The 13,718-nt window shown below is 43.1% G+C and overlaps 1 protein-coding gene across 1 annotated transcript in view; it reads left to right on the plus strand.

Moving 5' to 3' along the window:
* RPRD2 (regulation of nuclear pre-mRNA domain containing 2) overlaps nt 1-9,427 on the plus strand; it is a 90,984-nt gene extending 81,557 nt beyond the window's left edge. Inside the window, 2 exon segments of the mRNA XM_002919308.4 lie at nt 2,768-5,106; nt 5,108-9,427. Of these exon segments, the coding sequence (XP_002919354.1) occupies nt 2,768-5,106; nt 5,108-5,539 (2,771 nt within the window). The 3' untranslated portion in view covers nt 5,540-9,427.
* Nucleotides 9,428-13,718: the final 4,291 nt, after the last annotated feature.

Below are 13,718 nucleotides of genomic sequence, written 5' to 3' on the forward strand. Positions count from 1 at the left end.
TGTCTGCTTCTAACATTTTTTCATAAAGCTTACCTGCTCTCTCTTCTCAGACCCTCCAGATACCAACACAATCTTTATTCAGCACCTAAGTATAATTATGCAACGAATTACAAATACTAGAGCGGTGTCTTCAATATAGCAGTTTAACTCTCTATAGAGGTGCTCAGCCGGGAGCCTCAAGGGGACATTTGGCAATGTCTGAACACATTTGTGTTTGTCACAACTGGGATGGGGCTTCAAGTGCTACTGCATCTAGTGGGTAGAAGCCAGAGCTGTGAAACATCCTACAGTACAGAGGACAGCCCCCACAGCAAAGAATAATCCAGGCCAGAATGTCAGTTGTGCTAAGGTTGAGAAACCCTGCTTTACATGAATAGAGAGCAGAACAGGTATCTCTTAATTTTCTTATTTTCTAAACTATTCTGTAAGTGGATTAGCCAAGGAGTGGATTATAGTGAACTTTGCCTTTAGATAAGATACAGGAGAGTTTTGTTACACAGAATTAAATGCTATTAAATAGTAATCCACAGCTACCATATATTGGCACCAGCAATAAAGGATTCATGATATACCACAGCATATCTAATAGTATGAATTTTAGAGATAATTAGCTTGAGGGGTCAGCATGGTTATGATTTTTCCTTTCTAGGCCCTCTAATGTCACCATCCTACAGTTACAGTAAAAGTGTTGAACTCACTTGTTTTTATTGGCCTCTTACATAGGTATAATAATATTTACAGCTTTTCCTTTCAGTAGATTATTGTACCAGTGTCTTGTGGACTTTCTCGTCAGGCAGAATTTGAGCAGAACTAAGTGTGTTCTGACAGAATGTTTTTCTGGAAACCCCAGAAAACAACGTTTGTGGAGTAACAGGGTAGTTCATCACTTTTCATTTCCTTGTGGGAAATAGAATTCTTGACTTGTAAAAGACTATAGAGGGAATCTCTTAGAATCTCTGATTGTGTCACCCACAACTATTAGTGACAGGTTTTCAGTACAAAAGAACGACTTCAGTGGGCAAAAGGGCGATAGAGTATAGCCTGTGAAGATTGAAGAAAAGTAATATTTAGTGGTTTAGTGGGAAGAGACCATCTCACCTATTACCAGAAATCTGAGTAGTGTCTATCTTAACAAGATTTTATCCCACAATATCTGAGAGATATGCTGAAGTATCTTTTAAAAATCATATGACATCATATATCACATTCTACTGCTTGAGGACTTCTTGTTTTGGTATAACGTGGCTACTAAGAATTAAATCAGACGGTTAGTGTGGGTAAGTTATATAGCCAGAGAACTTTTTGGAAATGCAACGAGTTTATTTTTCAGGAGGATAATTGAAATAAATGATATTTCAATTATTCAGTGAACAGTAGATAACAAAAATCATGCACTTATTTTATAGAAGTAGTTGGCAGTTAAAAATGTTCCAAGGATGGGGGCGCCTGGGTGGTGCAGTCTGTTAAGTGTCCTACTCTTGGTTTCTGCTCAGGTGGTGATCTCAGGGTCATGAGATCAAGCCCCGCACCTGCCTCCATGCTCAGTGCAGAGTCTGCTTAAGTTTCTCTCTCTCCTGCCCCTTCCCCCCTTACTCTCTTAAAGAAATAAATAAATGAATAAATAAATAAATAAATAAATAAATAAATAATCTTTTAAAAAAAAAATGTTCCAAGGATGGAGTGATCTCAGAATTCTTTAGAGCTTAAGTCTCTTAGTAAATGTTGGATTAAAATTGAAATTTTGAAGAAACATTAATTAAAGTAGCCTCTGAAATAATGTTTTCTTTTACCATATCATTATGAAAGAACAGTTTTAGTGTATGACTAAAAGCTATAAACTTGGGTGAAGTATGCACAAAAAGTTTTCATTTATAACCAGAAATTGGGTAAATTTTCCAAAATATTATTGAATTTATAGAACTTCCTATTTATCTCTTTGTCAAGTATTTTTCTAAAAAATTTTCTGCAGGAGCAGTTTGCTTTGGTGGACTTCAGGCTTTACCCTAAAGAATTCTTTCTCAGAGCTTCTGAGGTTTTGTCTATCAGTGAGTAGGTTTGAATCTCATCAGTGTCAGCCTGGGTAGATGAATAATTCTTGAATTTTCCAAGCTATAAGGTGGTCTAGCTTTGTAATTCTTTGTGGTGTGTGTTTGTATGTTTCCTACTGCTACATTTTACAACCAAAAATGATAACTAAAAGCATTGTTTCCCCAAAGCCTAGCAAGAGACGTTTGAAAAAAGTGACCTTGTTGAAATAAATTTCAGTGATGTGTATACACTCTCTCTCTCCTGAGAATAACAGTGTACATTAACTTATTAGAAACAATTGTGGAGGCTGGAAAGGAAGGGTTGGGCAGAATGTCTGTATGCATTTAGAGAAACAGTTCCACAGATCAAATGCTGGCTTAAAGTGTTATTTTAAGGATAATTTTGCCTCCTTTCTTTTCCTGCCTTGTCTTGTTTAAACTATGAATGATTCTGACACTAAAATCTCGCCTTTCCTGTTGTCTTTTATTATGCCATGTTGGGCATGTTTGATGACTGTACTAGAAACATTTCAGTAATTTGCTCTCTTTATATTGAGAAATAGGTCAGATATTTTCTATGACATTTAGCCATTGCTTGTTTGGTCTGAGTTCCCTCTGGCCTCATATTTTAATGTCCATCTGGTTCCCACTGGCATGAATGAGAATATCCGATTAGCCTACATTGTTTTTATTGTAAGGTAGGCAGTTCTTTTTAATTCCTCTAATCTCTGTTTCCACAGGCCTTTCATCTTTACTTCAGAGTGTTACTGGGAACCCAGTCCCGGCCAGTGAAGCTGTAACCCAGAGCACTTCAGCTTCCCCTGCCAACACCACAGTCTCTAGCATAAAAGGAAGAAATCTGCCCTCCAATACGCAATCCTTTATTCCCAAAAGCTTCAGCTATTCTCCTAATTCATCAACTTCTGAAGTCTCTTCCACATCGGCCAGCAAGGCCTCAATTGGGCAAAGCCCAGGGCTCCCAAGCACTACTTTTAAGCTACCATCCAACTCTCTTGGGTTTACAGGAACCCACACTACTAACCCTGCTGCCCCACCTACTGAAGTTGCCATGTGCCAGTCTTCAGAGATCTCCAAGCCAAAGCTGGAGTCCGAGTCCACATCTCCAAGCCTGGAAATGAAGATCCACAACTTCTTAAAAGGTAATCCTGGTTTCAGTGGCTTAAACTTAAACATCCCAATCCTGAGCAGCTTGGGGTCCAGTGCCCCAGCAGAAAGCCACCCCTCAGACTTCCAGCGTGGCCCTACTAGCACGTCAATCGACAACATTGACGGAACCCCTGTGCGGGATGAAAGGAGTGGGACGCCCACCCAGGATGAGATGATGGACAAGCCCACATCCAGCAGTGTAGACACCATGTCCCTGCTTTCTAAGATCATTAGCCCTGGTTCCTCAACACCCAGCAGTACAAGATCACCACCCCCTGGGAGAGAGGAAAGCTACCCCCGGGAACTCTCCAATTCTGTACCTACATATCGACCTTTTGGCCTGGGCAGTGAATCACCCTATAAGCAGCCTTCTGATGGAATGGAGAGACCATCTTCCCTGATGGACTCTTCACAGGAAAAATTCTACCCAGATACTTCTTTCCAGGAAGATGAGGATTACCGAGATTTTGAGTATTCAGGGCCTCCGCCCTCTGCCATGATGAACCTAGAGAAGAAGCCAGCCAAGTCTATCCTGAAGTCAAGCAAGCTTTCCGATACCGCCGAATACCAGCCAATCCTCTCCAGTTATAGCCACAGGGCCCAAGAATTCGGGGTAAAGTCTGCCTTCCCTCCATCTGTAAGGGCCCTCCTGGACTCTAGTGAGAATTGTGACCGTCTCTCCTCTTCCCCTGGGCTATTTGGTGCCTTCAGCATAAGAGGGAATGAACCAGGGTCTGACCGGTCACCATCACCGAGTAAGAATGATTCATTTTTCACCCCTGACTCCAACCACAATAGCTTGTCTCAGTCTACCACTGGGCATCTCGGTTTGCCACAGAAGCAGTACCCAGACCCTCCTCACCCAGTCCCACATCGTTCCCTTTTCTCTCCGCAGAATACCCTTGCCGCTCCCACGGGCCACCCACCCACACCAGGCGTGGAGAAAGTCCTGGCCCCCACCATTTCCACCACGTCGACGATTGAGTTTAAGAATATGCTTAAAAACGCCTCCCGAAAGCCCTCAGATGATAAGCATTTTGGCCAGGCACCCAGCAAGGGCACTTCAAGTGATGGTGTTGGTCTCTCAAACCTCGCCCAGCCCAGCTTGACAGCCACTGACCAGCAGCAGCAAGAAGAGCACTACCGCATAGAAACCCGAGTCTCCTCCTCCTGCTTAGACTTGCCTGATAGCACCGAAGAGAAGGGGGCCCCTATAGAAACCTTGGGTTATCATAATGCATCCAATAGGAGGATGTCAGGGGAGCCAATACAGACCGTAGAGTCCGTCCGAGTTCCTGGGAAGGGGAATAGAGGACACGGGCGCGAGGCTTCAAGGGTGGGTTGGTTTGATCTGAGCACCTCAGGCAGCTCCTTTGACAATGGCCCCTCAAGTGCCTCTGAGTTGGCATCCCTTGGGGGTGGGGGCAGCGGAGGCCTCACTGGCTTTAAAGCGGCACCATACAAGGAACGGGCACCCCAATTTCAGGAAAGTGTCGGCAGCTTCCGTTCCAACAGTTTCAACTCAACATTTGAGCATCATCTCCCCCCGTCCCCCTTGGAACATGGGACACCTTTCCAGAGAGAGCCAGTGGGGCCATCATCTGCCCCACCTGCCCCTCCTAAGGATCATGGTGGTATCTTCTCTCGAGATGCACCCACTCATCTACCCTCTGTGGATCTTTCGAACCCCTTCACAAAGGAGGCGGCCCTGTCCCATGCCGCCCCACCCCCTCCTCCTGGAGAGCACAGCGGAGTTCCTTTCCCCACCCCACCCCCTCCTCCACCCCCTGGGGAACATAGCAGTGGTGGGAGTGGTGTTCCCTTTTCTACCCCACCCCCTCCTCCACCCCCCGTTGACCACTCTGGGGTTGTACCCTTCCCAGCCCCGCCACTGGCAGAGCACGGAGTGGCGGGGAGCTGTGGCAGTATTTCCCAAGGACCATAGTTCCCTCCTTCAAGGGACCCTGGCTGAGCATTTTGGGGTGCTCCCAGGACCCAGGGACCATGGAGGCCCCACCCAACGGGACCTCAACGGCCCTGGCCTTAGCCGTGTACGAGAGAGCCTCAGCCTACCCTCCCATTCTTTGGAGCACCTGGGCCCAGCTCATGGAGGAGGAGGTGGGGGAGGCAACAACAGCAGCAGTGGCCCCCACTTGGGTCCCTCACACAGAGACGCCATCAACCGGAGTGGTATGATTTTGCGGAATCCCCGGCCAGACTTTCGGCCTAGGGAACCTTTTCTCAGCAGAGACCCGTTCCACAGTCTAAAGAGACCCAGGCCACCTTTTGCTAGGGGCCCTCCGTTCTTTGCACCAAAACGCCCATTCTTCCCTCCCAGGTACTGATGGAAACCAAGGGAAAAGCATTTTGAACAGTCTAGAGAGCATTGGAAGTAGGAGTTTGGTTTATTGTTGTTTTTATTTGTTTTCCTTCCTTTGACTTTTTTTTTTTTAATGACAAAGGGCCTCCCTTCCAAATTAAAAAGTCATACATGCTTACATTTCACTATTCCATCCAGTCCTCCCTCCTACTGCACTTACCGACCTTCCCCAAGCTACTTGTATTTTAAAGGGGGTGGGGGGGCAAAGAAACACAACCAAAGCCACTTCACTTGGCTGGGGGTTTGAGGGGTGGGGAGGAAAACAGATTTTATTTTATCCCATTTATTGAAGAGTATTATTACATTTGAAATAAAACTTCCATCAGTACAGAGAATAACATGTGCAATGTTGGGATGTTATTTTGGGTTTGGCTTATCACGTAGTCAATAGAAGGATTCCTGTCCCCTTCTCTCTCCCATTAAGTAACTACTGTGACCAGCGTGGCTCCCTTTCCTGTATGCTCTGTGCCCTGCTGACAAGCCAAAAGATGTTGCAAGGGAAGATAGGTGGGAGACCACGGACCTGTCAAGTCTGTTTTGTTTTTAAAGACATATTGAAGTTGGGTTCTTCACCTTTCTCCTGAAATCTTAATTAAAAAAATAAAATCCTCTTCTAAGGACTATCCATCATTAACTTTGAGGAGATACAGATCTCCTTCTGTACTAGTAAAAATTATTCCTCTTTATCCTTGGAAGGAAAGAAGGGGGACTGGATATACTCTCTAGATTAAGACAAGGTGTAACTCCAATACAGAGTTAGAGAAAGGAACCATTAACAGCGCAGTGTGACCTACCCATCCCTCATAAATGAGAATGGGAGACTTTGAGGTAGTTTGATATGTCTTGCACCAAGCTCTTGCTTCCTGCTTTTCTTTCTTGACTTTTTCTCCCTCAGTTTTCACTTCTGCTTTGGCCGGAAAGAAAGTCATGACAGTTGACAACTGGTATAAAGGCGAAACTAAAATTTTATCCCTGAAATTTTTAATGTAAAAGGTAGACATTTTTACTGTGGTGCCTCCCTAATGTAAGTGCTATTTGTTGGTGGTTTTTAACAAAGGTTAACTACTAGGGAAAGGGAACTACGGGCCTGCATCTTTCTTTCCTCCTTGCCCTAGTCCCGTGTTTACCCCAGTTCTTGGTATTTCAGAAGAGGAGGTTCAGTGGTATCTTTCAAAGCTTTACACGTCTTTGGGTGTGTCTTAATGATAAGTGGGTATCACTAGACTTACCTTTACAGAGGACCTGAGAAATCCAATTACCCCATTCTACAGCTAACAGCCTGTCACATTTCAAGGCTCAAGCCTTATCCTCACCTTCCGGTCCCAGTAGGAAATAAAGAACGTTTCTCCCCTTAGTCATTTTACATGAGAAGTGTGTGCTTTCCTTCTCCCCAAACTGGAAGGCTTCTTTGTATTTCTACAACTAGTACTGGGAAAAAAGACAATCAGTACGCTTTGAGTGTTTATAACTTTTTTCTAAGAACACTGAAAAGCAAAGATTGCTTTACTATTATTTTGTATTATTTAGTGTCTTACCCCAAGGTATACACACTGGTAATCTCCAGCTAGATAAGTAAAACAATATGTGTTGGGTTTTGTTTTGTTTTGTTTTTTTAGGGAATTCTAGCAAGTTTCATATTTTCTTCCAAGTGAGCAGAGAACTAACTGTAGGAAGTATGGGGATTGTTTTGGATTCCTCTAGTGAAATATTAAAGATGGAGGAGAGTGGACATCATAGTGACAGAAGATGATTCTTTGTGTCAGAATAAACTTGCTTTTCAGATAAAGAGCAGCTTAAACCAGTTGTGCATCGTAGTTTGGGAGTTTTTGTGTAATTTATTCCATGTTATTTATTTGGGCGCGCCATGTGTTCTGTGGTTAGGAGGCTGAAAGTCCTTCATCTTCCTGATGCATTTCTCGTCTTAAGTCAACTGTTCTTTCTGTCTTTGACCCTCTCCAGCCTCTCTGCCCTGTAGCTCTCCCCACAAAAATGCATGATACCATGACCGTGCGTGGGATGGGGTATATAGTGTAGCAAAGCAAAGAAACAATATAGTTACCTTGAGTCCTGAGACATTTGTTTAGGGAAAAGTGTGATCAAGAGGAAGGGTAGGGGTGGGGGGAGGGGGAGGGAGAGTTCTAACTGATTCAAAACTGAAACATTTTTTTGCAGAAATTAAGTGGGATGTTTTTCATTCTAGAATAAAAGAATGTGAATTCTTTCTGCTGCTCTTGTTTAAGCTAAAAGTAGTGTTTACTTGAAGAGGCTCTCTGACCATTTGATTTTATCAGAAATTGTGGGGATGTCAGGAAAGTGGCTTCCTGAATGTTGGGGCAGGGTAATTGTCCTCAAAAGCATGATGACTAATACATGAAAGGAAGACCTAGTTGTACAGTTTAAAAGATGGACTTTTAAGGGTTGGGTTTTTTTGCAGGGTGTTTTGCTTTTTAAGCCACAAAATCCTCATTGAGTTTGTTTTGGGATGGAAGTGAGGATTTGACTGTCAGCTGTTAACTTTAAGGAAATCTGTCTACAGCAGTAAATGATGACAATGTATATATGTGATATAGAGAAACAAAAGAAGACAATTCTGGTATTCATAACATGAAACAAAGGGGTTTTATCCTTTCTGTGTCTGTGATTTAAAACTCCGTGCCCATGCTCTGACTTTTGTATTTCAACCTGAGTTTAAAAATATAATAAACAAAAAATTTTTTAAAGAAAGCATAATATAGTGTGTCTTTGCAAGGACATGATTTATATGTAAGCAGAATATGCAAAGTTGTTACTGAGGTCCTTGGTGCTCACTGTAAAATCACAGACAGAGAATGGGGGGGGGGTCGTGAATACACTGGTACCACTTAAAACTCAGTGATAGTATCAGAAATCAAGTCCTTAAGTATTGTATAAGAGTTTACTGTTCAGTCAGCTTAGATGAGAGCCCTCTCCCTGCTCCCCTCTGCCCTCCTTAAAAGGTGAGCATAAATAGAATTTGGCTTGATGCCAGGGAAAGTAAAATGATCCGAGTAGGAGTTTTATCCTTTCTGATCCCAGGAATACAATGTTTGTGACATATATGGTACAGCTAACCTATCTAGATAATGTGAATGTGCTAACTTCCTAATCGCAAAATATTCACTATCAATCCTGAAGTTACCGGTTCATGCAGAATTAAGCTTCAGCTGTTAATTGTTTTGAAGCCGCTGTAAATTACTGCTTTTCCCCCTTTTTTCCCTCCCCACCCCTTTTTTTTGAATGGGCGGGGGTGCCTGTTAAGATTAAAATTAGATATGTTGGATGATATTCTCACGTGTTCAGTGTGGAAAACCAAACAAGTACATGCTTTAGAGGCAACAACAATGAAATCCTTTTGAAATGTGTATTAATATCATTTAATAAAATAACTAGTTCTGAAGGTTTGACATTTTTCTTTGAGATTTGGGGCTTTGACCAAGGGCTCCTGACTTCTGTGGTGAGCGCAACTAGGAGGGAACTTCTCCAGGAGCTGGAACTGCTGCTTTGTGGAACAGGCCTATGGTTGGAAAATCTAAATTTTCTCCAGCAGAGACCCTTCTACGTGACTGTCCAGGGCTGAAGGTGAAACCAACGACAGGATGCAGAAAGGAATCCTGGGTCGATCTCTGAAGATCTGATTGTATTGGCTTTTGGTTTAAGTGCGAGGGGACTGTGTGCGCCTTCTCATTTCTGAGGCACAGATACCACAGACCACCCGTCATGTCCCTTCCTTGTGACCACTTACACTTGCCTCTCTTCCAACCATTCCTTTTTTTTTTTATCTTTGTCCCCAGTATTATGTTTTTGTTTTCCAGTTTAATAAAGTATGGTTTCCTTTGTTGTGTGGTTGACTTTCCCCCTCTCACACTGACCTGATCCAGGTGTCAGCCTTTGACTTCAGCATTCAGTGTCACTGAAGGCAATCTGAGCCTCTCAGATCTCCATGACCTTGTGGGTTTTCTGTTTGATCCTTTGTGTAATTCAGTTTTGAAAAGGGATGATGGGTGGGGTGCAGACAAGATATTCAAGGAGTGGTTGGTAATGAAGTGAGATATATTGTATGGATAATTATTTGTGTATGTATTCAAAAAGTTGTACAATTGTCAGTGAAGAAGCATTTTTAAAGCAAGCGTAGAGCGGCCGCCTGGATAACTCAGTTAAGTGTCCAGCTCTTGATTTTGGCTCAGGTATCATGATCTCAGGGTTGTGAGATTAAACCCGACGTTGGGCTCCACTTTGGGCGTGGAGCCTACTTAAGATTTTCTGCCCCCCCCCCGAAAAATTTTAAAGCAAGCATAGAGTTGGCGGGGGTAGTGTTGGTAGGGTTCCTTCTGGTCAGTTCTTTACCCCATCTACCCTTCTTGCTCATGTTGGCAGCCCGTCATACATAAGCCACATTTAACCCCCCTCTCTTGCCCCATCCCTTTTTCATACCCCAGTGAAGCTTAATAAATGGAATGTTGGCTTTAAGGGGTAAAGAGAGTGTCACTGGATCTAGACCCCGCCTGGGTCACTGGCAGGGTAGAAGGCTCTAAATAGCCGTCATTACATGAAACTACATGCATGTGTCACCGGACACTTCAGAAATAGCCTAGGAACACACCCACTGTGTAGGGTGTTAAAAATTGTACTGGCTGCTTCTGGAATCTGGCTCACCCTTTTCCTTGTCCCCTCCTGGAGCCTTGTTGCCCAACTGATTTTCTCCATCTCCAAGGAAGCAACAGCTTTTAGACTTACACAGTGGTCTTTCTGCGCATGTTGAAAATGCATAACTTCATCCCCTAAAATTGTTTTAATTTAAGCCAATCTTGTATAAGAGGGATGAGTTACCCTCCTCATGTATGTAGACAGTAACACGAACACCATCCAAATGGGTTTTGGGGAATTGGGGCGTTTCTCATACTTGCTTATGAGTAACTGTATAGACAAGTCTGGTCAGCTGCTGTTCACAATTGCTGAGTAATAACTCATTGAGACTGCATAGACAGCCACAAGAGATTCATCTGCAAGTGAGCTAGCAGCTCTTAAGTATTAAAACAACCTGTTCTCCCTCCGTTAGAAGTAAGGAGAAATACACATGCTTTAAAGGAAAGGAGCAAGTGCAATGTAAAATTAAGTCTCAAATTGCTTCTGACTAACGGCAGGGGAGCATTTTATGCTTGGTTGCAAGTCCACGGAAAAGGGTGTAAGAAGGCTGATACCTGTTTAGAAGTTGATACTGCAGTTACCTTATGGCCCTATCATTTTATTTTGTTTTCTCTCCTTTCCCTTTGTTCACACTGTACCAAGAGTCAAAAGTTGAAAATACAGATGTGGGTGGAGGGGCTAGTGACCAGTGCCAACAGAGAAAACAAGTACGGGCTGCAGGTTTTTGATTCACAGGGGTGCTGGCTAAACCAGTCTGCCCTGGGTCTGCTGGGTTCATAGCAAGTTAGATGTTCCAGCAACTTTACTTCCTTCCTCATCCCTGTACTGTGCCCTTCATGCGAATTACTCAAATCCTTTGCTGCATAATCTGTGGAAAGAGGAGCTAAGAGAACTTGAAACTTTCTGCGTTGTCCTTGCTGTATCTCAGCTGGAATGGGTAGAGAGGAAGGAGATGAGCAGCATCCAGTTCCTTGTTTCTTCCTTCCCTGGCTAGGAATCCTTTACACTTAGGTGAAACGACACCTCAGATGCTGTATCTTCTAGATGACCCGATCATTGCCATGGGCAGTAGAGCTTAGAGAAGGGTTAATTTGAAATCTTGATTATCGTGTAGTGGGCCTTAGTTGTACATTGCCTTCGAGAGATGTATCTAGGACTTTCACAGTACTTTGCTCTTGCCTTTGTTTTTTATTTCAACGTCAACCTAAGCTGACACATTCCTGCACTGGCTCCTGTGTTTGGCCTCAGCTGACAAATCAGGGTCATTTAAAGGGCGGGGGGAGGAGAGAGGATGGAGATGGCTGTTTCTGTTTCTCTTCTACAGACTCAAGAGCTGTCTTGGAGTAAGGGAAGTCATAGTAGAGATTCTAGGTAAGCCAAGCCTTTGTTTTCAAAACATTTCAACTCATGCCTATGCCCTGGTAGGAAGCTTACCCCTCTTTTTTTTTTTCTTTTTTTTTTTTTAATCAGCAAATGTGGCTAGACTTAAAGCAAAGTTTTTTGGCATCTTAAAGCTTGGCCCCATCCCACATCTTCATCACTATGGAGTTGTGGGGTTTTTTTTGTTTGTTTTGTTTTGTTTTTTTGTCTTTAAATAAAGCTAACCCCCCCCCACACACGTGCACTTTTAGCCACTTGGCTAGTTCTCTGGGCTTCAAAAGCATTTGGTGACAATGACATAAACCTTTATGTATTTTATCCTCTTAAATTTCTCTTTTTTACCTCTGGTGTCTCTCTTCTTCGGTACAGGGAAATTTTTGTGAAGAGCTAAGATAGATTTGGAGGTGTATGTTGATCCTGATGACAAGTGGAAATGTACTTCACCTTCAGTGGAGAGCATTCTTACAGTTTAGGAATATAAAAATACCTGTTCAACCAAAGTTTTAGCTAACTTGTGATGTTTATTCTAAAAGTGGAGTAAAGCTGCAAATTTCCTAAAATGTGACCAGTGGTCTAGAATACCCTTAACTGAAGATTGCCTTTTCCTTGGATGTCTCTGAAATCTGGTGGCGTTATTTCCTGAACACGTATTTTTCCTTAACTTTGGTTAGAGAAAATCTGGTAAGACACTTCCTTTCTTGGCTTTTTATTGGACCCCTCTTTTCACTCTATATTAAAGGCCCGTTTGACCTCCCCAAGTGATGTACCCTTCAGAGAAAAAGGAGCTCTGCTACCAAACATGATGCATCAGGACTATTCTTGTTGCTGAAAGGCAGCATGGCGTGCGTGGCGTAACACAGGCTTTGGATTCAGATGGGTTAAGGCTTGACTTTTCTGAGTATTGTTTTCCATGTTTTAAAGGGAGCATAAAAAGAGCTATTACTTAATTGTCAGGGTGGTTCTTTGAATTAAGTAAGATAGTGAAGGCGAGGCACTTGGCACATAGTAGGTGTTTGGTGATACTCTGGATCGAAGGTAAGAGCAGTTTTAGGGATACATGTTTCCCAGACAGAGTAATGGGTTAAAATTCCCTGAGGCTGAGACACGGTAGTTACAAATCAGATATTGTAAAAGAACCGGTGATAAATGAATTGGCCCTAGCTAGCTTGTTATTCCTTGCTTGCTGGCTGGCTTGTTTCCTACAAGAATGGAATAACTCCTGACATTCCTTCCTCCCTTCACTGCAACACAAGTTAGATGATGTAGTCATTGACTGATGGGCATCCCATGAGCCCTCAGTTCAGTGCATTGCACACAGTCAGTCAGTACATGTTTGAGGGATGAGTGCAGGGAACTGCCATAACAGTGTAGCCTATTTATTCTACCAACCCTTTACTATCCTAAAAGAGGACAAGGTAGAATGATTAAAGAATGTATGTGTCAGTAAATGTATCCCTCAGAGTTTTAAGTCAATACAGTGATTGATACGTTCTTAATTCAATGATTATTGAGAATCTATCATTTTGTTACCTGCAATATAACCTTCCCATCCCTTTTGGTGCAAAGCCATGGGGAAAATTCTGCCTGTTGTCACACTTTATGAGTGTCATTTTTAAATCCTGTCTGCCTTTTTCCAGCGCTCCAGACCACCCCTCCCACACACAAGTAATTTTCCTCTTCCACAGTCTTGTCTATTTCTTTTTGTATTTCAGGATGTCAGGAGATGGAACCAAGATCCAGAGTGGTGCCGGTGACTCAAGTCAACTGCTGCCTGCTCCAGAAAGAACCTCTGGCCTCTGGAAGCCTAGATTAAACAGCTTTCCCTGACAGTTCTTCCTCCACAATCCTTGATTCCACTACCACTGGAAACTTGAGAACCATCTCTAACCATCCCCACCCCCAGGTGAGGGGACAAAGGGGAATTACTGAGAAACTTCCAGTTGCCCCAAAGTCCATTTCCCCTTATATTTATCACAAATGTGACCATGTTTCAATTTTTACTGTGCAAAATAAATCAAATATACCTAGTCCTCTGTCCTAGATAATGCAGGGAGTGGGAAGGGAAGAGATAAAGAAAGTGGAGTGCTAGGATGGGAATGAGA

Source organism: Ailuropoda melanoleuca, chromosome 2, assembly GCF_002007445.2.
Source record: "Ailuropoda melanoleuca isolate Jingjing chromosome 2, ASM200744v2, whole genome shotgun sequence".
NCBI lineage: Eukaryota > Metazoa > Chordata > Mammalia > Carnivora > Ursidae > Ailuropoda > Ailuropoda melanoleuca.